General features: G+C 42.0%; 1 protein-coding gene across 1 annotated transcript in view; it reads right to left on the reverse strand.

Annotated features, from left to right (window-relative positions):
- Positions 1-3,625: 3,625 nt before the first annotated feature.
- rab11fip3 (RAB11 family interacting protein 3 (class II)) overlaps positions 3,626-20,814 on the reverse strand; it is a gene marked incomplete at its 3' end in the record, with an annotated part of 28,022 nt that continues 10,833 nt past the window's right edge. The window contains exons 2-14 of the mRNA XM_080048542.1: positions 20,540-20,633; positions 17,205-17,281; positions 14,311-14,483; positions 10,371-10,571; positions 7,900-8,037; positions 6,855-6,890; positions 6,176-6,269; positions 5,444-5,688; positions 4,860-4,941; positions 4,622-4,759; positions 4,280-4,435; positions 4,023-4,163; positions 3,626-3,739 (exon numbers count right to left, since the gene is read on the reverse strand). Coding sequence (XP_079904668.1) covers positions 3,626-3,739; positions 4,023-4,163; positions 4,280-4,435; positions 4,622-4,759; positions 4,860-4,941; positions 5,444-5,688; positions 6,176-6,269; positions 6,855-6,890; positions 7,900-8,037; positions 10,371-10,571; positions 14,311-14,483; positions 17,205-17,281; positions 20,540-20,633 — 1,689 coding nt within the window. The remainder of the gene's footprint in view (positions 3,740-4,022; positions 4,164-4,279; positions 4,436-4,621; positions 4,760-4,859; positions 4,942-5,443; positions 5,689-6,175; positions 6,270-6,854; positions 6,891-7,899; positions 8,038-10,370; positions 10,572-14,310; positions 14,484-17,204; positions 17,282-20,539; positions 20,634-20,814) is intronic.

The following is a 20,814-nucleotide window of genomic DNA, read 5'->3' on the forward strand; positions in this document are numbered from 1 at the left end:
TCATTTGGGGGTGTTCAAAAATAATATACAAGTGTAACCAATACTGTTATAATTTATACATTTATCTTTGAAAATAGGAATAAATTTAACTTTGTTTTTCTACAATATTCACTTTTTTTTCTTCCCATGTCACATAAAGGGCAAGCCATGCACTACTACAGTAGTGATGTTTGTGCCTTGAGCAAATTTTCTTTGGACACTGGAAGTGATCATGAGCGAGAGAGAGAAAAAAATAAAATCACAAAAATGACAATTCATATTTACAGTTTAGGTTTCATAATTATAATTCAACAAACTGACAGTCACGTGGTCAGTGCTTTCCCCAGGGCTCATCATCAGGTTAGTTAAGAGGCAACATTTGAGACACAGTGTTTCGACTAGCAGGCCAGTTGTTTCTCCTTTAAGAGTCTGTTGATTTGTTTTTTCTATTATCGAAAACATTTGTTACCAAAAAAAAGCATGATCACGGACGCTGATAGATTAAAATTATTATGGTTGTTTAAGGTCAAACATCTGTCTTTGGTCATTTTTGATAAGCGGGAGTTAAAATGAAGACTTTTTTCTTGGTTAAAGTGCAGTCAACCTTCAACCCTGCTATAAGGGAATGTTGTGTCAGCTCTGTGGTCTCACTGTCTAGTTATCTTTCTGTTGCCAGTCTTGCTAGTCCCAAAATGATCTGTTGAAACCAGACGCTATAATAAGAAGCAGGGAGAGAATAAAGTGTAATATAGCCTGCTGTGTTCAAGTGTCGTCCCATTTTCACTTGTAATGCAAAAAAATAAAAAAAAAGATGAATTACTGTAAAGAATTAAGTATTAAATATGTTGGGGGAAAACCTCCAATTACATGAAAAGACAAAGCTGAACTCAGCAAGTCTGGATATGAGGTTTCAGGTGTCGTGAGTACAGCTCCACTAATGGGAGATTATCGCATAGGATTGTTCAGTCTAAAACGTAGGTCTGAGTCAGAGATGTACAATGCTTCCATGCAGTGCCTGACTATTTGGGAAGACAACGGTAGAAACTGCAGACTCTGCCATTTATCTACAAACCACTATTCTGAAGAGGTCACAGCAACGTCAGCATTGCAGAGGAGTGCGACAACCTCGACAAATGACCATCCCCAACACAGGTCACATTGGAGGCCTTTTGCATTGCTATTTGCGAGTCACCCCAAAGACCATAACAATTTTCCATTTCAATAATTCCTCTCACACAGATGCATACACCGTGAACTAATCTCTCCCATTGTGAAATCCAAAAAGAAAAAAGTACAAACGTTATATTCAGCAGAACAGATCACGCGAGTGCGAGTTGTCATTTTGTGTCAAATGATGAATAAATATATGCATGTCATTTAAAATTAGAAAAAAAGATAAACCCAACGGATACTGTACACGCTACATGCTAGAGAAGAATACAGGCAGCTGTCTCTCAGCAATAAGACAAGAAGAAGAAATGTTCGCTTTGTTCCGACTATAAAAATACCTAGAATCTAGAATGAGTGTAGAAAAAACTTTACATGTACAAGTCATTTACATCCAAGGCCATTTTTTCCATGGAGTGGCAGGTGAAGAAGAGCAGTGAGATAAATAGGTGAGACAGGGTGAAAAATCGGAATTCTTCTTAGCATATTGGTGCAGAATGCCATGCCTTTAAATCCTTCATGGTATCTGGCAGAGCATCCGACACCTGTGTCCACTTTTTGAGTCGGAAAGAAATGTCCAAAAGTATTGTGAGATGACTACACGGTAGCGGCCATCAGTCCAAAGTCAAAAAAAGCGCATGTTTTCTTCAGCAGAGGGAATTAAGAGCCGGTTTCTTTTCATTTTCCCTCCATTAATGTCCACTTTTTTACTTGCCAAGCATTATTGCTATCAAAGTCCGCCATCGTCTCTTCAGCATTACATCTGCAGACCAGGTCTGGAAAACAGATCAAACTGGCCAAGAGCCAGCAAACTAAAAGCTGAACTCAAAAATACAGTATACGATAATGAAAACTGAACTCAGCTTAAGAGGTGGCTGCCAAAGGTTTCTTGCAGGATTCTTGAATGTTTCCAATTCAATATGGCATTAAAAAGTAGTATGTATTTCCTTTTCCACAAGTCCACAGCAGCTCTTTGCTGGTATGTCAGTAGCAACAAAACCTTTGCCCATCATATTCATAATATGGGCACTAAAACTTAATTTCTGATTTGATCCCTTCACAATAAACAGGCTTTTTTATCAACATCACAATAATGAAATCAAAACAAACTTAGTGCAAAGTACAACCATTTGATTATTCACATACAAGTTGTCAAATGTCAGCAAATTTTCTAAACTGACAAATCACTTGTGCAGTGGAAAAAAAAGGAAAAAGAAAAAAAAGTTGGTTGGTTAGTTACCTGGATAAACTTGCTCCCCATTACTTTCACTCAGCAAGAGAACACTGGGATCAGGTGGGCTGAACTTAAAAAAAGAAAGAAATAACAACTCTACAAATCCCAGGATTTCCCTTCAAGTGTTTGGAGAGTTTACAAGGTGTTCATATTTTTGTCAGTTACATTACCCATTCTACACATAGTGAGATAAACTTTGAGTTACGTAATATTTGTGCCAGGGAGTGATGGGAAATGTAGTATGTTTTCCCCCTTTGGCGGTTTTCCAGCCCACCTGAGCTCCAGGACCCTGTTTCATTGCAAAAAAATTGAAAAAACAATTAGATGAAGCAAATTATAAACCACCTACTTTCTTAATTTTGGAACGTTGAAGCTTATTATCCCTTCTGTGTCACCCAAACTTTTTTCAAAACGTTTAAGTGACACACAGAGAGAAAAAAAAATGTCCAACACTTCACACACACACACACAAAACAAACCCTCAGGGCATTTCACATCCTCGACCCCAGGGAAATGTCCCTCACTTGGGTTCACTGGAAAGACAGTGAAACACACTGTTACAGGGACTGGTAGGCAGCACAGCAAGCTTCAAACACATAAATTCAAAAGAGAGGAATCGCTTCCTCGATCTCCGAACGGCGCTTCATACTTCTTTCGGCTTTCTCACTTGTGATTAAAAACACGATTCAGCCCAGTTCGGGAGATCCAGCTGGCGTACCACCGCCATCCCAGTAATCCTTCACCAACTGAGCAGAGGCATGAATGGTACGCAATATTAATGAATATGATCACCTTTCCTTTAAGGCTTTTCGGTACTGTATAATGTCAGATCTGATCTGTTTTTTTTTAAGTTCAAACATTTTGAGGGGTACGGAGATAATTTCTATTATTTATGATATTAACCTCTTACACGCATTCATACACTCACTCGACAGGGGGAGGGGGGGGGGGACTCAGGTCCCTCTGACCATATACATGGAAGTCACCAGAACCCAAGTGTATTCAGGAGTGTCGACACATACACTCACCAGTACAGACAAGCAAAGGGAACTGAAAATTGCTTATTTTTCACCGTATTAAATTTTCATTTTTTTTTAAGGGCGGGGTCGTGTTGGATGAGTTGGGTGCGTTGTCATATTCCTACAGAAATTACGCCAGAATATTTCTACATCCTCACTTAGTAGCACTTTTTTGCCAAAGTCTCAGATAGTTTTTAACAGCCTTAGGTGTGACTGTGCGTGGCGTCTATTTGACTTCTAGGATGGAGGGGTCGCACTCCATGATGGCCACAATGATTTTGTCTATGTAGTCCTGGAGCCTGTAGTTGATCTCCTCCTGTTTGTGGACAGTCTCCATCAACTGGAAACAGAGAAACAGAAGTCAGTGGAGATGTTACTTAATTGTCACTTACTTAAAGTAGCTACAAGGAACTTTAGGTTTGTGTAAATTCTAGCGGCCCCTATGGACAACAGTGGTAGTGTTTTTACGTTGCTAGCTGTTCCTGGGTTTGGTACCCAGACAAAGGCATTAAGAAAAACTATATGAAAATAGTGGTCTTAGCACTGATGGTACATGTGATAAGTAATAATCAGAGGAAACATTTGACTGTTTAAAATAAAAGTTTATGTTTTAGGACACCAACCTCTCCGCGCGACACAGAGCTGATCTCAGCTGCCAGGGAGTCTGAGAAGGAGGCCGACATCAGGCTCTTGGCTCCCTGGATGCTCAGGTTGATAATCTGGCCGTTCAGCTCGTCGTTCTGCTCTTTCAGGCTGCGGTTGTCCTGGAATCAGGTTTAGTCAAGTGTGAAACATGAAACAGCACAGGGATGATGCCAAATCGTCATTACAAAGCAAGAGGCAAGAGGAGTGAGGATAAAAACTGAATAATGTGTGCTACCTGTTTGAGTCTCTTGATCTCCTGCTCCAGCTCTGCTTCACGGGTCCGTGTCTGATATTCCTGCAGCCCCGCGCCGGGTAAGCGCCCTCTCTTTGCTTCGGCTTCCAACTTGTACAGCTGAAGGTGCTCCAGCTGTTTGCGCAAGTCTTCAATGAGCTGTGGTTACAAAGCAATCAAGAGGCACTGGTTACTTAAGTCATCCGGAGACGTAGAAAAAACAAAGTCATAATTTAGACCAAAACAATTGACAAATTGAATTGAAAAATGACAGTGTGTCGTTCACGCTGGATGGGGATGTTTTCTACACAGAGTACTGTTTATTTTTAGAGAGAGCAGTCCCACCTCTTGAGTGCACTCCTTCTCCTTTTGGCTCTGGTGGCGCTCGTGGCTCAGTTTGTCGGCCATCTTCCTACGAGACTCCATCTCCTCACTCAGACGGTCGGACATGGCTTCGGTCTCATCCTGCAGCTTCCTCTTTTCCTGGAAAAATAAAAAAAATTTAGAAAAAGAAGAAAGGTGAAGAAGAGCAGTTCTAAGAACTGAACACAGGGAAGGCAAGAGGATATATTATGGCTCTCACCTCCTCTAGTCTCTCGATGTTTGCTCGTAGACACGGAACACAAGACCTCAGCTCGCCGTTCTCCTCGTCCAGCTGCTGCAGCCTGAGACACAAACACTAATCCTTTAGACGGAAGCACACATCAAGAAAGCTACAGTGCAGCTGCAAAGTGAATACTGACATATCTGCACTGTGTAAAGAATGCTATACCACAAACAGCTTATATTCAGTGGCAGATTAGAGCCAGAGGGGGGCAGAGTACAGCAACAAGTGACATGTCGATTACTGGCTTCAGAATGAACAAGTGTGTTTTTAATATGCATTTAAATCTAACAAAATGAACACACCTAAAAGTACAACCTCATAACTTGTCAGGGTGTCAACAAGGTGTCTGGTTCTGTCAACGTCATCAACATCAAAGAGGCTTTTTCTTTTGTAGGTTTAAGTATGTTTTGCTCGACAAAATAATCTACACATGGGGATCGAAGTGTATAGAATTCAGGTAGTGTGTACAAATCTTATATAGAATGTAAATGTGTACAATAAACAAGATACTTTCTGAATGAATCCGTTCGTTGTTTCTGGTTGTTTTCTCATGGGCTCACCTGGACTGCATGTTTTCCAGCTCCATGCCCCTGTCCCTCTCCAGCTTGACCAGAGCCTCCTTGTGGCGCCGGCTGTCTTGCTGTAGCAGCTCGTCAGCCTGGACCTCCTGCTCCTTCAGCTGTTCCTCCAGGGCGTTGGCTCGGTGGACCAGCTGGAGGTTCTCCTGGCGCAGCCGCGTGTGCTGCTCCCCCGATGCCTCGGACTCCTTCTCCAGCTCGGCCACGCGACGCTCCAGTAGCAGCACCTGGAAAGGAGAGTTCATGGATTCACGGTCAGCGCAAAAAACAGAAGTTGTGGCGAAAGGAGCGAACAGTGATGTCACAACTGCAGATGCAAAGTGTTTCCGAGTCCTTTAACGACTACTTGGTATTGTTGTTTGTATTATTTTGTTTACTAGAGCCGATTGTTGACATGCTGTAGCTTTGTGTATGAGTGTTGTGTTAAGTGACTACACTTCCCAGCACCTTGGTGCCAGGAGGTGACGTCATATGGAAGTGCGACGGACTGCTACTTCATTGACACAGCTCTAGTTCTACAGCCGAAATGTTTGACAGAGACACCTTCACACGACACGCGTGGAGCATCAGAGCTTGACAAGCTAGCTCTGAACTCGATCATACGGAGCTGACTGGCGGCTCAGGAGAGCTGGAGACGGGGCTCGTGCATCATAGGACAAATGGTGAGCATAGCTACACATTAGCCTCGTGAAAGATGGTCAGACAAGTGCTCACCTTGTCTGTGATGTCGTTGTCGGCGAGCTCCAGGATGTCCCGCGTTAAGTCGCTCATGGTGTCCAGAGTCATCGAGCTGTTCTGGAGGAGATTTCTGCACGTGGAAGGTGAGAATTTGTTAAATATATAATTTGGTTTTCATGATCTCAATACATTGCTTGATACTCTTGTTCCGATTGTAAAAATATACATTTTCAACGATTCAAATACTTTGTTTTTGGGTTCATTTATTTCTCATTTTGACATTTTGATTTACAGGAAATAATCCTTTTGAAAGGTAGAGCTAGATATAAACACATGGGGATCCATGGCTATAACAATGATTTGGTATAAGGAGTTTCGATTTGATTTGATGAGTAAAAATTAACAGGCTCTTTTTGTATATACTTTATTTCCTGAGATACAATCAATTACTTAATGAGTTTGGGTAACAATGACCATTATAAAGATGGTGTACATTCATGTATGCATGTCTGTTTGTTGGTTTGTATATGTGTGGGTTGTTGTGTTTATTTGTGAATAAAAAAAATAACAATGTCTTTTTTTATTCAGCGTCCCTGGAGCCAGTTTACATTTGATAAATTGCTATTCCCTTATGCCGGACATAACATTTCTGCTACAATTCCAACCTGAAACATGAACCCTTGTCCCTTTGCCTAGAGAAACTTTTCTAGCTTACCTTGCCACTTTCTTGCTGGACAGCCTCTTGCCAGCACTGGATGGGGGGACAAAACAACAGGAAGAATGGTCAGGAAGAGAGAAAGGAGAGAGGAAAGAGACACCATCTCCTGCCATTCGTCCTTTCAACCCCCTAAATCCCTATCTCTGCTAGCACAGAAGCTCCACAGACAAAAGGGCACGTTGAGGTGCTTCTTTACGAATAAATCTTACTGTACTCTTGGTTGAAACTAAGGCTATTATTAGGATATTCACACATCACAGCAATCTAACACAAACACAGCAGGTAATATTAGCCATGTCTTACAAGTGCTGATTTAGGACATTGACCTTCCAGAGCATTACAGAAACGTATAAAGTAAAGTGTCATCAATTTCTAAATGCTTTTTAAATTTGTAATTGTCCATTCTTAGGTTCTGAATCACTTATCTCAAATTCAGTTGTAGAGCAGATTGAAGTGGATTTGAGTATTACTATGTTTCTGTAAATACAGCTACTGGTCAGTAATCCGTGATCAGCACGTCTGTTCCCATAAAAGCAGGTTCTTTGAAAAGCTTTACTTCACTACCAGCAGTCACACTGTAACAACTCAAAATGAAGCGTGGAGTTAATGAAGGCATGAAGAACCAAAACACTCTGAAACAGACATTACTCACCTGTGATACATGGGGTCATGGTTGCAAATTCCTAATTTCAAGTGAATTTAATGTATTAAATTAAACTATTTAGATTGCATCGTAGTCTCTAAAAATGCCTCAAGTGAGTTTGTCCATGAATAAATGCTAAATATTAACACAACTCGCACACATACAAAGGTGCAGATGAAAAAAATTAAACAGATTGTGAAGAGTGAAGTAGGATGGGCTTAAAAACAGACCCACACAATGTGTGAAAGTACAGTCTGTATCGCAACACGCACCATGTTGTTGCTACTAGTCCAACACACCATGCACACACACACGATGGGAACATGCACGATACGGCAATCTAATCAGCACTGCAAAACACATTCACACGGCTGAGCGGTGTTGTGAATGACGTGTTACCTAGTCATCTCTAGGAAATTGAGGCGCGTGGAGAGGTCCTCGAGGCGACTTATTTGTTTGTGACACTGGCTACAGAAAAAATCCAGCGCCTCCTCCCTGAGGAAGCTCTGAAAGCAGTCAGGGAGAGGTGCAGGTGCGCTGGAAGAAAGGAGGAAACGGGGAGGAAGAGGAGGAAGTGGTGAGTGATGGACAAGAAAAAAGGTGGTGCAACTGAGGTGGGCGGGGACACCTCTGGGAGGGTGAAGGGGTGAAATCCACAGGAGAGATTGAGAGAGTAAAGTGTTGGGGGCTGCAGTGCAAAGGAGACGTAAAACAGACCGCACGGGGGGCGGAGGGGGGATGTGTGTTTGTTTTGTGCACAGTGTGTAAGGAAACAAAACAATCAAGGAGAAAGAATTTCTCTCTCCTCAGGACGGATTTTCCCTCTGAGAAAAAAACTTACAAAATGGTTGCAAATTGGGACAAAGTTAAACCAATTAAAATAACTTAAGTTCCCAAGTAAACAAAGGAATCACATAGTTTGGAGTCTAGTGTACCCTCTCCTCACCTCTAGCAGCTGACTGTTCATTCAGGAAGCAAGTCAGGTCTGCATTATGCAACCAGCTGGCAGAGGTTCTTGTTTATGTAGGCACAAAACAAGGCACGGCAGACTTTGAGCAGTTGTCACTTGATGGTCACACGTGCTGTCGCAGCAACAAACTCTTTTCTCGTGTGCGTGTGTGGGGGGGGGGGGGCGGGGGGGGATGTGTGGGTGTGTGTGTGTGTGTGTGGGGGGGGTGTGGGTGTGGGTATGTGTGACAGTAGATCAGAACACAACCAAATGGTATGTAGTTGTTGTTAAAGTGCTGTAATATGTAGATGGATAAACGTAGGGGTGTGTGTGTGTGTGTAGGCAGATCTTCTGCATGTGCCAACGATGAGCACGATTAGCTCAAAACACGCATGACGCATTCGCACCGAGTGGGTGAACATGTGGGATGCAATAATTTTTTGTGAATCATTTTTCAGCAGATTTCTGCACAACTTGGGCACCATGTTATCTTCCACATACTGCATATGAATTACTGTATTATTCTTGGTTCTTAACTATCATTTTTCGATGCCTATTAAACTATATTTGTTTCATCCCTCCAGCCGTTCTTCTTTGATATATCCTTTTACCACTCTCTGTTACAATGACAGCATTGTATTATAATCCAGAAGCTTCAGTTACTTAAATGATACCAAAGAAAATAGTTTGCTTCTATCATAACTATTAGTCCCCATCCAGTAAGAGAAGCTTGTGTTCGTATTATGAATGGGCTACAAAAATCAGGCAGTGAGTTGATTAGAGTCTTCTGGCAAGGTAAATGGCAGAAAATCACCCAAGTGGGAATAATGCATTATCCGGCCTCAAAACAGAGGAGGAGGGAGGAAAAGTATGAATGGGAAAGAGCCACATAGAGCGATAGAGAAGAGCTAGAGTATGTGTATAGGTCTGGTTTAATCTGGAGAAGTCAACCTGTATCTGTCCTACTGCAGCCCAGCGGCAAAGCTTGTTAGATCTTTAAGAACTCAATGCATTAAAACATCCGGCCTCTGTCTGTCCCAGAAGGATTGGCAACAGAGGTCACCCCCCGCCCCCCCTTAAGACTTAAAACCATTGTGCCTGCAAAACATTTACTCAGCCTACTCAGGATCACACTACAAGGGTAAATGAAAGGAAGCAGTTGGGCCAGTAGCCACATTTTAAATAACTTTGCAACATTGAGAGTAAGACTGATGGAATGAAGTTTGTATTCACTCCAGTTATCTTGCCCTTCGCCAGAGAAAGGAGGCAGATAAGGTTGGGAAGGACGTCTCCACAGAGCTCTTATCAACATTTGACCTCAGTGTCTTTGTCCAAAGAGAAACATTTTCTCTGGAGAACGTAAATAGAAGCATCTGAACCTGGACAATACAGCTGAGAATGTGACAGTGTCTAACGTCTTATCAGGGAGGCTTGATAAGGAGAAAGTTGACAGTCTTAATATTCACATCAGTTAAAGGTGTCAGCCATTCTGGAAAGTGCTTATTGTCAAAATCCCTTTGTCAAGATCAGTCAATATCGCCTCATGATCCACTTCCTGTCCATAAAAAATCCAGTGTTGATGCACAGCCTAGGCTCTGTAAACGGGCATGTTGCTAGCCACGGTGGGCGCCCTTTGTTGACATACTCTTTGTTTACATACCAGTTTACAGAGCCTAGGCTGTGAATTAACTGATGATTTATTTTCAGCGCGCACACAGTACGGACAGGTAGCGGATGGAGATATTCACTGATTTTGACAACAAGCATTTTCCAGCATCTGAGTAAACCTTAAATACTTCAGGATGGCTTCATATAAAAACGTCATCAACTCTAATCTTGGCATTATACAAGATTAGAGTTAAAGTTTTTTGTTTTTGTGTCAGAGGTAGTGGCACTCTTTGCGGGGGAGACAAGCTCATACCTGGGAGAAAGCAGTTTGGAGCCATTGACCTGCTGCGGTGTCTTCACGAGAGGGGAGTCTCCCTCCCCCCGCGTCCCCTCCACGCTGCTCTCTAGTAGCAGCTCTGAGGTGTTGCTTTCCCCAAAGTCCTCAAAGTGTTCCTCCTCTCCACCAATGACCGTCACCAGCGAGTGGTTATGTAGCTCAGAGTTCAAGGAAAACCTGAGGAACACATAACAATAGATTACTGTGTCAGTGTGTGTATGTGTGTGTGTGCACATTTGTTTACACAACAACAGTGAAATTAAAGACAAAAATAGGGGAAAATGTGTCAGGTTTAGGTAGGATAAAAATGGATGTCCGACTGGATATAAACATTGCCATCCATTTTGGAAAATGCAAACCCAGGCAAACCAAACAAGGCCCATCTTTTCCACTCCATTCAGAGAAAACAGACCAGCCCTAGTATTTGGAGCAATACTATTTGGGTAACACATTCTAAAAAAGGCTGGCTTAGGGTTGTGCTGTTGGATCAAAAAGCCTGGAAATGACTGGAGCCCAGTGTAAATCCTAAACAAGTGCAATTAATCTTCCCCTAGGAAGAGCGGCAATCTAGACAAGTCAGACGATCACTTGTCTTCAAAGGTAACCTGTTAATTCACATTAATCCAAGCATTGGCTGAAACAAAATGTGTGGTTCCTCGTGAGTAACACAAAAAAACACAATTAGAATACATGGGACATGCGAGAGGAACCTTAATGCAGTCTGATGTAGGTCAAGCTTACAACATGTCACTGACTGCGCTGACAGAGAGGACTTCGGCTTTCATAATTGGCTTGTTATCTTACACAACTGGGGATAAAAACCTACTGGGTGAATGTGGAAGTCTCTTCGGTGTATTTGACAGTTACACGCGTTTCAGTAAAATAAAAACTCTTTGAACTTCATTTAACAGGAAAGCTGGAGAGAGAGCTGGCCTTTCCCGTTTTCAGACAGGATATGTTGGATGTCTTAAGCACACATACACAGGACGAGGATGTCAAAATCAGCAGAAACGCTTGCTTTCTCAGCACACAATGACAAAGCCCACTTTGCTCGTTTATGAGAAATTGACTGTCCAATTCAAAGCTTAAATATCACCATGGTTCACAGAGTGAAAATCTTAAATCATATACTGTTATACAAAAAGGCAGTCAAGACTGCAAATTACACTTTAAACACTTTGAGGGGCTCGACAATGCCGTTTCAACTTCTGCAATAGGCTACCCTGTACACACATGGTGCTTAACTGGTTAAATAGTAACACGGCCTTTTTTTGAAGTCACTTACCCCTTACTACTTGGCCCCATGTTGAGATCCCTCACAGAGAGGGACGGTGAAGAGAGAGAACGCATCTTTAAACGCCCTCTCTTTATACGCCCTCCACTGCCCTGGCGAGTGAGCCTCGGAGCAACTGGAGTTAAAACCCCGGACAACCACAGTGGAATCCTGAAGTTTTTACAGGTTACGCCAATTAAAAAACAAAAAGCGCGGCTCTCTAGCTGGGAGAAAACAAAAGCCTTTGTAACAAGTTTAACGGTACTAACGAGCCGCCAGTCTACAGCGCATCAAAGTATGTACCCACTGACAGACAAGAGGCCACACCAGAGAGGGGTAACTGCGAGGGGGTTAATCAGATTTTAGGCTAAGCAACTGCTAACAGACAGTCCTGCTGACTCTCCAAGGGCCAAATGTGTGTGGGGACACGGTTAGAACAGAGGAGGGTGGGGGAGGCTAATCCTGTTAAGATTCTTAATCCTCAGACCAGTGCATTTACTCCTAACCTGCTGAATATGGCTTATCAGGCTGCATGGCTGTATGGTTAGTATGGCATTGCTTCCAAACGTTTTGGTTGCAATTACTTACAGTCGATGTTTATACACTTAAAAAGGTGGAGTCAGTGATTTTGGAGAACGCTTGTTGTTGAAATCCCTTTTTGTCAAAATCAGTTAATATCTCCTCATGATCTGATACCTGGACGTACTGTGTAAACGGGCATGTTGCTAGCTACGGTTGGTTTACATACCTTTTTTTTTTTTACAGATCAATTTACAGATCCTGGGCTGTGTATTAACACTGGATTTTTTTTCAGTGCACACACAGTACTGGTAGCAGATCTTGGGGAGACATTCACTGGTTTGCATTGTTCTCCAGAATCGCTGACTCCACCTTTAACTAGCCAATGGTTTTCAAAACAGCTTTAAAAAGTTCTACATGCCCATAATCCCATCTTCAAACTTATCTACATTCAAGTCCCAGACAAATCAAATTATTGATGAGTTTCCATTCCAAATGTTGGTTAACAAACCGCTGCAGAGAGACACATAAAGTCAATGCAGTACAAGAGTTAGGTTCCGAGCCGTTTTCAGCAGGGCGATGGTATGAAGAAGTGTAGGGCAGCAATCAGATTTAGCCCGAGCCACAGGGCAAAGAAATGGGGGACAACAACAAAAAAAAAGAGCTAACTCAACACTTCCTGGAATTTAAGGCTCAATCATGGAATGGGAAGTCCAAACACATCCATGTCAGGCAGACTATTCCAACCCGTCATCATGCCGGACAGACGGGTCACGCAGTCAGCAGATGAAGCCCTCAGTTCTCTGCACTTCCTCTCTTGTGTTTGCCACAGAAAGGACTCACTACTCACTTCTGGGCATTATCAATGGCACATCGTACTAATGCAGTTTCCCGTAGTACTACTTTGTCTTGTGTGGCGGAATTAAATTACAGTTTGCCGGAGCCTCCTCTTACAGTACTCGAGATAGAATACAAAAGCAATATTAGCTCAATGCTGGAGCCATTATAATGCTCCACTTTATCCATTACCATGTCATCTGAATACACTGATAAACATATGTACACCTTATCTACCAAATCAATCCGCGAATTCAGTTGAATATTCCAAAAGACTGGGTCAAACATGTGATCTGAAAGAGATTTGGAATGCTGTAGTAGTCAGTAAAGATGATAACCTTTACTATTTTGACTACAATGATTCCGTAATAGGGGTGTTGAGGGGGGGCTGGGGTAGCTGTGCACTTTCCACTGCATAAAGCTAATTATATCCACCTCCATTAAAAGGAAATAATAAAATAATCCAACCAGTATCCAACCAAATAATCGTAAGTCAAAAGAACATACGGCAAATGAAAACCGCTGTGACAAAACCCAAACGGTTCAGGAAAAAAACATCAGATGATAAAAAGGATAACATTAAAACTATTTCACCTACTGTGATCATTAACAGTTTATGCCACAAAGTGAGAATTCAGAGAATGGCTCTTTTCAGCCCAAAAAAAAATTATGATTCGCTCAGACACCCTGCCTTGGGTAAAGAATGGTGTAAGAGCTTTCTGCTTTCAAGGTCTCTGGGGCTCACACTGTGTGCGCATTTCCAGTTATCTCTGAATAAGCCTTCCTTTTCAGCCGTACAGGAAATATCAACAGTTAAGTGTCCCCGCTGACTAGGTAAAATGTTGCCACAAACTGCTTGCAACAAGAAATGGTGTACAAGTACACCAGGAGCTGAATGTATTGACAAATAAAGGGGGGAAATAAGGAAACCAAATACAGTAGAACACTAATACAACACCGTACGTTTTACTGACTGTTTTACTACGATTAGTTTATCTATGTCTGGTGTACAAAGCTGAACCCTAGTGATCTAGCGTTGGGCATGCAAGACTGGCCAACCACGTGACCTGTGTGAAGGATCAGTGCAGGTTAACTTACATCTACTATAAAGATTGCAGGCAGCATTATGACGTTGATCTAGGTCTCATAACAGGTGGAGTACAACTAATAACATATGAGGGAAGTCATTCAGGGTCGCAAGTAGCCTTGTCACGGTCAGAAACAACGTAAAGGATGTGTGTACTGTTGGCACACTGTCTACATGCCTGCAGGTTAATAAATACAGACCTGTTTCCGCCATCTTCAGGGTCGTGTAGCGTGGCCTCAATGCCGCTGTCCGTCTCCACATCTTCGTGCATCTCCGGAGGCACAAGGGCCCCCGTGTCTTCATCAGTGAAGGTCTCACACTCGCTGTAAGTGCTCTCGGAGCCCAGGTACGCACTGTCCGTCACCTCATTTTGCTGCAGTGACATGAACCAGAACAAACGTAAGCAACATTACAAAATGACCATCAAGCAGCAAAACAGACAAGTCCAGTCAAGATTTGAACTCCATAGAAACTACAGTGTAAGCTGTATAAACTGTGTTTTCTCATTAAAATAATGACCTCTAGAACACTTTGTTCTAGTAGAGTAATACTGAAAAGACAAAAAGTACTCAATTAGTTTAACAATCCTTAAAAAAAAGATATAGATTATGGATTGTGATTATGTTTTGTATAATTTCTAACAATGTCCAAAAAAATGTCATCGGGTGCATATCAAATCTGGACTATTTTCAATTCTGTGAAGAAAAAGGCAGACAAAAACCTATAGGCTAGTGTGGGAAAAAAACTGCCATTTCAAAGACAGTCTATTTCGAATCTTCCAAGGCTAGCCAGCAGGTACCTAAGCCAATTACGCCAACAACCAAACAAATCATAGAGCATAAACAGGCTTCAGAGACAGTCGGCTGTGTTTCAGAAGGCTGTTTCCAAGCAAAACCTGCTGCATCAACCCCTCTAAGCAACAAGTTCAAACAAAATGAGCAAGCTGTAGGCTTTCCAAGGGAAGAATGCCAAATGTTCAATACAAAACCCAGGGACTAAAACATGCCAAAAAACAACAACAACAACAACAAGAAAACAACAACATTTGAAGCCATTAGCAACTAGACCCGTATTATCAGGGATCAGAGCTGTAAAGTAATAATGAAGGCAGGACAGGTGAGTCATGTTGGAAAAGCATTACGTACCATTACAAATGAAGATTCAGAGCCCAGTGGGCTATCCACCATGCTCACAACCATTCTCTCTGCCCAGAAAGCTGGCCTGCCATGAGAGGCTCCTGATAACTCTTACCAACTCTTACTAATGTTTCCTTTCTTTCACTCTCAGAAAGAGAGAGTGAGAAAGTGTGACTGAAAAAAGGGAAAATACTCAGACACCTCGTTCAGCTCCACTGGGTGGTCAGAGGGGGAGGAGACAGAGAAAGTCCAAAGAGTAGCAGAAGTGAGCTGTACTGCTCAGTCAGCCAGCCTCCTACCTTTAAAACACCACACAATCAGCTGAAGAACTGTTTAATCTTTCCAGCTCCTGGGAGCTTCCCTTCCTGGCCTAGAGTGACAGTATAAATCATTAAGCCATGTTCTATACATCAAAACACCATGCCATAACTGTCTGACTGTGTGCCAATAGAAAACTAACATACTGTTATGCTTTAACACTCTGAAAGGCAGTGTAGGGGCATCCGTAGTAGTTATCGCAAAGCAATAACAACACTGGCAATGACAAGTTGGGAGACCACGGTTACTTTTGTAATGTGGCTTGATTCAAGAATCAAAATGTGCGACGGAAATGTGAAAGTTACCAACTTTAAAATATTTAGTAAAGGAAAAAACAGGGTGTACGGGACGCTCTTTTGCTCATGCCAGCCCTCAGCTTCACATTGCCTGTTTTGAAAGCAAACAGAGCTAGAACAGCACAGCCATTGAGAGAGAGGAACCCTTTTCTGCCAGAAACTCCAGGGGAAAAAACAAGGCCAGGGACACAGGTGTGGCGTCTACTTCAAACATAAACACAAACATCCCCGAAAACTTCGCTTACAGGGTTCCAGTAAACAGCAAAGATGAATTATGATTCACCAGACCTTACACATTGTTAGTTCACCCAAAACACAGATTTGTATAACTGAACATTCTCATTTCTATTTGTAATACAGCAATGAATGATCTCAGAACTGTATGGAGAAAACTGCATTAACAAACCTGAAGATTATTGAATGATCATATGCAACTAAACACATTATAATCAATTAGTAAACTGAAAAACACTGAGCTTAGCATGAACTGAAAAAAAAAGTATCTTAGCACAAACAGTAACACTCATCGCACACTTAATTTCAGCTTCAAATCGGTGGCACTTAGTCAATTATAACGTACAAAGGTCTGTATTTTTTATGTCATAACACTTTAGGTGGCAACAAGGCCATGGAGCTTTGGAACAGTAAATACCTCCATTTAGACTTTGAAATACATAATGCTCTGTGTTCAATTTACTATTCTCGGTATTCAAGATAAATGGCTGATTTTAAATGTACCATGCAATTGTCAGCTCATGAAGCCCGTGGCGTGAAATGGATTAAAGGGAAGGGAATCCATTTTCACCCTTTACTTTGTTACAGTACATGGGGACTGCACTTCTACACCACACCAAGAGAGGGTGCTGACACTGTGCAATGTACACCCACTAAAACAACAGTCCTAGTCCTGTAACTCTGGGAAGTGCACACAATAGCAGAAGAATTTCATTCTTTTGGCCAGCAACAACGATGGTTAAATATACAAGTTCCGTGCACAAGAGGAGACAGGAATCCTAGATATGCTTACCACAACTGTAAAAACAAAAAGTCCACACGGATGTCAAAACTCAAACTCGCATTCCAGCTAATTCAATATTTGTCAGAGAATACTCAAAAAGCCTTTGCCGGCCGAGTGCTATTTAGTGTCAGCCAAACCGAGGCTGTTCAGTCTGTGGAACATTCACATAGAGGTAATGATAGCTCTGCAAGCCACTCCAGTGAATTACAGTGGGAAGAGTGAGAGTGCACAGGGAGTTCAGTCTGTGACCCTCAACACTGTAGGAACTGGGAGGCTGGACCACATATACAGAGCACAACAACTAGAGACCTGTGTGGCGCCCTCACCTCATCATACTCCTCTGGACAGCCCACCGCTCCATCCCCCGGACTGTAGTTTACATTGTAGAGCTGTGGCTCTGGACCTGCACATATGAGAGGAAGGAGAAGACAGGTTTATTGTGTGCTGAATAAACACATCAAGTCAAACAGTAGAGGAGGCTCAACAAACACAAGACCCATGTGGGCGGGGGGGGGGGGGGGGGGGGGGGGGGGGCTGGGGGGTGTGTGTGTTCACGGTCATCAGCAAACAAATGTGTCACAGTGGGTTACTGGTTTGAGAAAATGTATCATGATAGTACTATTAAGACTCAGACTTCATTGCTCCAGATATACAATACATAATATGCAATTGTATTTCCTGGAGCCTGTGAGCATTTGTTTTGATAAAGGGACAGCATATTTAGACTCGGATTTCAATTGAATGTCTACCGAATTCATCAAGATGATCCATGATGTAAAAATGGTGACGCGATATATACCCTGCTACCTCTACATCCTACTGAAAACTCTGGTGCCTGTGAATATAATCTCAGAATTCGCAATGTATCAATTCTTAAATTCCTACAGCTTGTAATATTTTGTTAACTTTCTAATTTAAATTAACATGAGGTAATTCTTAAAAGATTAAACTTAAAATTCAAAACATGGTCTAGATAAGGGGAAATTGGGATATTTGGGAAATACGTTTTCAATTTCTAAAATGTAATTGAGCGTAGGCTGTCTTGTTTTTGCATATGAAGTTATCTTCTCTTTATTTTGCAAAGGAATAAAAGGTGGCTCCACAACAGGTTGGTGATGATTATCTGTATGGCAAACAGATGTTTCTACCAATAATGTGTTTGCTCACGCATGCGATCGGAACATTGTGTGCATTATGTCCTCGCTGCCCTAATTTGGCATATTTATAGTCAACAATCTAGGTGTGATGGGACAGTAAACATTATGTAACTTTTACACTCGCATTTCAAGGGCTATATAATGTCATGTAAATGAGGTTTTAGGAAACACAAAACAATAAAAAAGGACTAGAAACAACCCATATCAAATGTAATATTGTCAATACAGGCTTATGTTGAAAGCAACTGCACACAGGCAATGTAACCCGAGACTGACCAACAAGATGGAGTTCCATCAGGCACTGCGGCTCTTGTATCTAGTAAACAGAGCTGTGAATAGCACCCCGCTGAGAGAATAGAAGACAAACAGTCTTGTCAAAGGCTGCCAGTAGACCCAAGGGGTTGTATTGCCCCTGGTGTTCTGTAACCTGTTGCTATTGATGACTTATGTACATCACATACCATTTAAGGTAATGAGTGAGGGATTTTGCACCTTATGGGGCTGTACACGCTTCACCCAGAGTCTCTTGGCATAATGTCGTAATATGGAGGACACAGACATTTTGTAGACCAACAATTGTTGTTCTAGACATGCCACAGTCTTTACAGGGGACAAGGCATTTCCCTAGCTTGCAGGCACGTCTTTATTAAAAGTACTGCCAGTAACAAGTGTTGCAGACATGAAAAAGAAAAAGGTTGAGTGCAATGTAGTTTATACTGAAACGACACAACAGGTTGGGAGCTGAAAGAGCAGGTTTTTTTTCATGTTTACAGCGAAGGTAGTAGTAACAGTGGTACGGTACATGATATGGAGCCACTAGCCAGTGGATCTAAAAATCAATAGTTAAGCTACTGTTTGTCTAGAAATGTGTTACTGCGGCTTTACAAGCAGAGTGGAATTCCTTCAGCAGGGTGGGAATTGGCTTGGGAAGTTACAGCAGAGGTCTGATCTTCACACACTAATGGGAAATTGTCCTCAAGCAGGAATTCATTCTGCCCATTGCTGATTTGCACAGAAAGGCAGGAGAGACAGAGGCAGGACAGACAATGAGTGGATTGGATTCTGACCCATGACATCATTGGATACATTATATGCGTGTTGGAAGAAAAAGCCAACTAAAAGGACTTCAAATGACACATGACTACAAATCCGTCAATACACGGTATGATACAGTATGCCAATAAAGGCATGTCTGTGTTTTCAATAGCTCTACAAGACAGCTTTGCAACTAGTGACAAGAAGGACGGAAACAAGGGAGAAGCCAAGAGGACAGAGCTAAGAGAGAGGGTACAGTAAATTATTTAGGTGAATAGGACTCAAACAACCCCATCTCTCTGCCACTCTGCCTCTGAAATCTTGCCAGTGAAAGCCCATGTGTCTGTGTGCATCTCATGCTCTCCAGTGCATGACTTATTAATGGTCTGAGTAACAGGAGCTGTGCAAACCAGAAAGCCTTGGGACAGAGTACTACCAATCATTAGGCTGGGAGGACTGAGGCAAACAGAGCACTATTGCGGTGACGTGAGCACAATGACCTGTAAGGTATGTCAACACCACCAGCACGTGCTGATGGAGACTTGAGAACTCTATATCGTGACGTCACTTTGGGGTGTCTAAAAAAGCGTCATGGACACTTCACTAAAAGGAACGATCATGGAAAAAAGCTCAAATTTCAAGTAAATGCGTGATTTAGATGAGGTTTGATTTTCTGCTGATGTGAAGCCCCGTGACACAGCTGTCAAGACAGGCTTATAGAAGGGAAATACAGTATGTGAGTCTTAACAACGAACAGTAGTAAGGTTTTTTCGATAAGCGTGTAAAGTGGAACAGCAGGGCAGCAAAATGGTTAAAGAATAGATAACAGCATTCTAAATCCAGTCACAAAGAAATTGGGTCAGTCCTCTACCTTTCCTTACAAAAATCCCCTCACTTCAGCTGAGTGATGGATGTGATCATACTGTGTTGACTACAATATTCGGCACCATGGGGAATTCAGGGAGTTGGAGCCAGATGCTGGAGACTAAATGTAGGTGCAGAAATTTGCTGCTGAGGATATTTTTTATTTGTTTCCCCTTTGACAGAAGATTTAGGTTAACAGCGGGTCAGCCAAAATAAAGATGAAATTAATAGAAAATAAATTGCGTTCTTACACATGGATTATTATCTATATTATATACAGTCAGTGAGTATGCAGGCAGATACAATAATATCAGTATATAAAACATTACATAACATATTCAAATATGAATATGTCCAATAGAAACTCACTGCATTATATTTTTAGTAGGTAGGTTTTACTAATATTAAATGTAGTACTCCTCTACAGTTTTAGTCAACAGTCTAAATGGGTCCACAAAAAAGGGGGACACGAGGTTGGAATTTAAAACAAAGTTAAAAAAAAAACAGGTTTCCTTAATGCATGACCTAGCAGGTGTTGAATATAAGAATAAAGAGCACTGTGTGGACACAAACACAGATGTTGTAAAGTGCACCTGATGCCTCACCTCCATTGCTAATAGCAGAAATTCCACGGTGAAAATCTTCAAAGCTGATCACTCCCAGGCCGCTGGGATCCAGAAACTTGGTCAGGTCCTTCACCTGAAAGATAAAAGCAACCCAACATTCAAAATGTATTCAGTCATGGCAACAGCAGAAAATCCCCTCTCCCATAACCCTCTCAATTGTTCTGCTTCAATCAAGACAATGTCATAAATGCAGCAAGACAAAGTGTTACCTCATAAGGGGGCATATTACTTGACTGTGTGCACATAGTGACTTT

The sequence above is a fragment of the Ammodytes marinus genome (assembly GCF_949987685.1).
Source record: "Ammodytes marinus genome assembly, chromosome: 20".
Classification (NCBI taxonomy): Eukaryota; Metazoa; Chordata; class Actinopteri; order Uranoscopiformes; family Ammodytidae; genus Ammodytes; species Ammodytes marinus.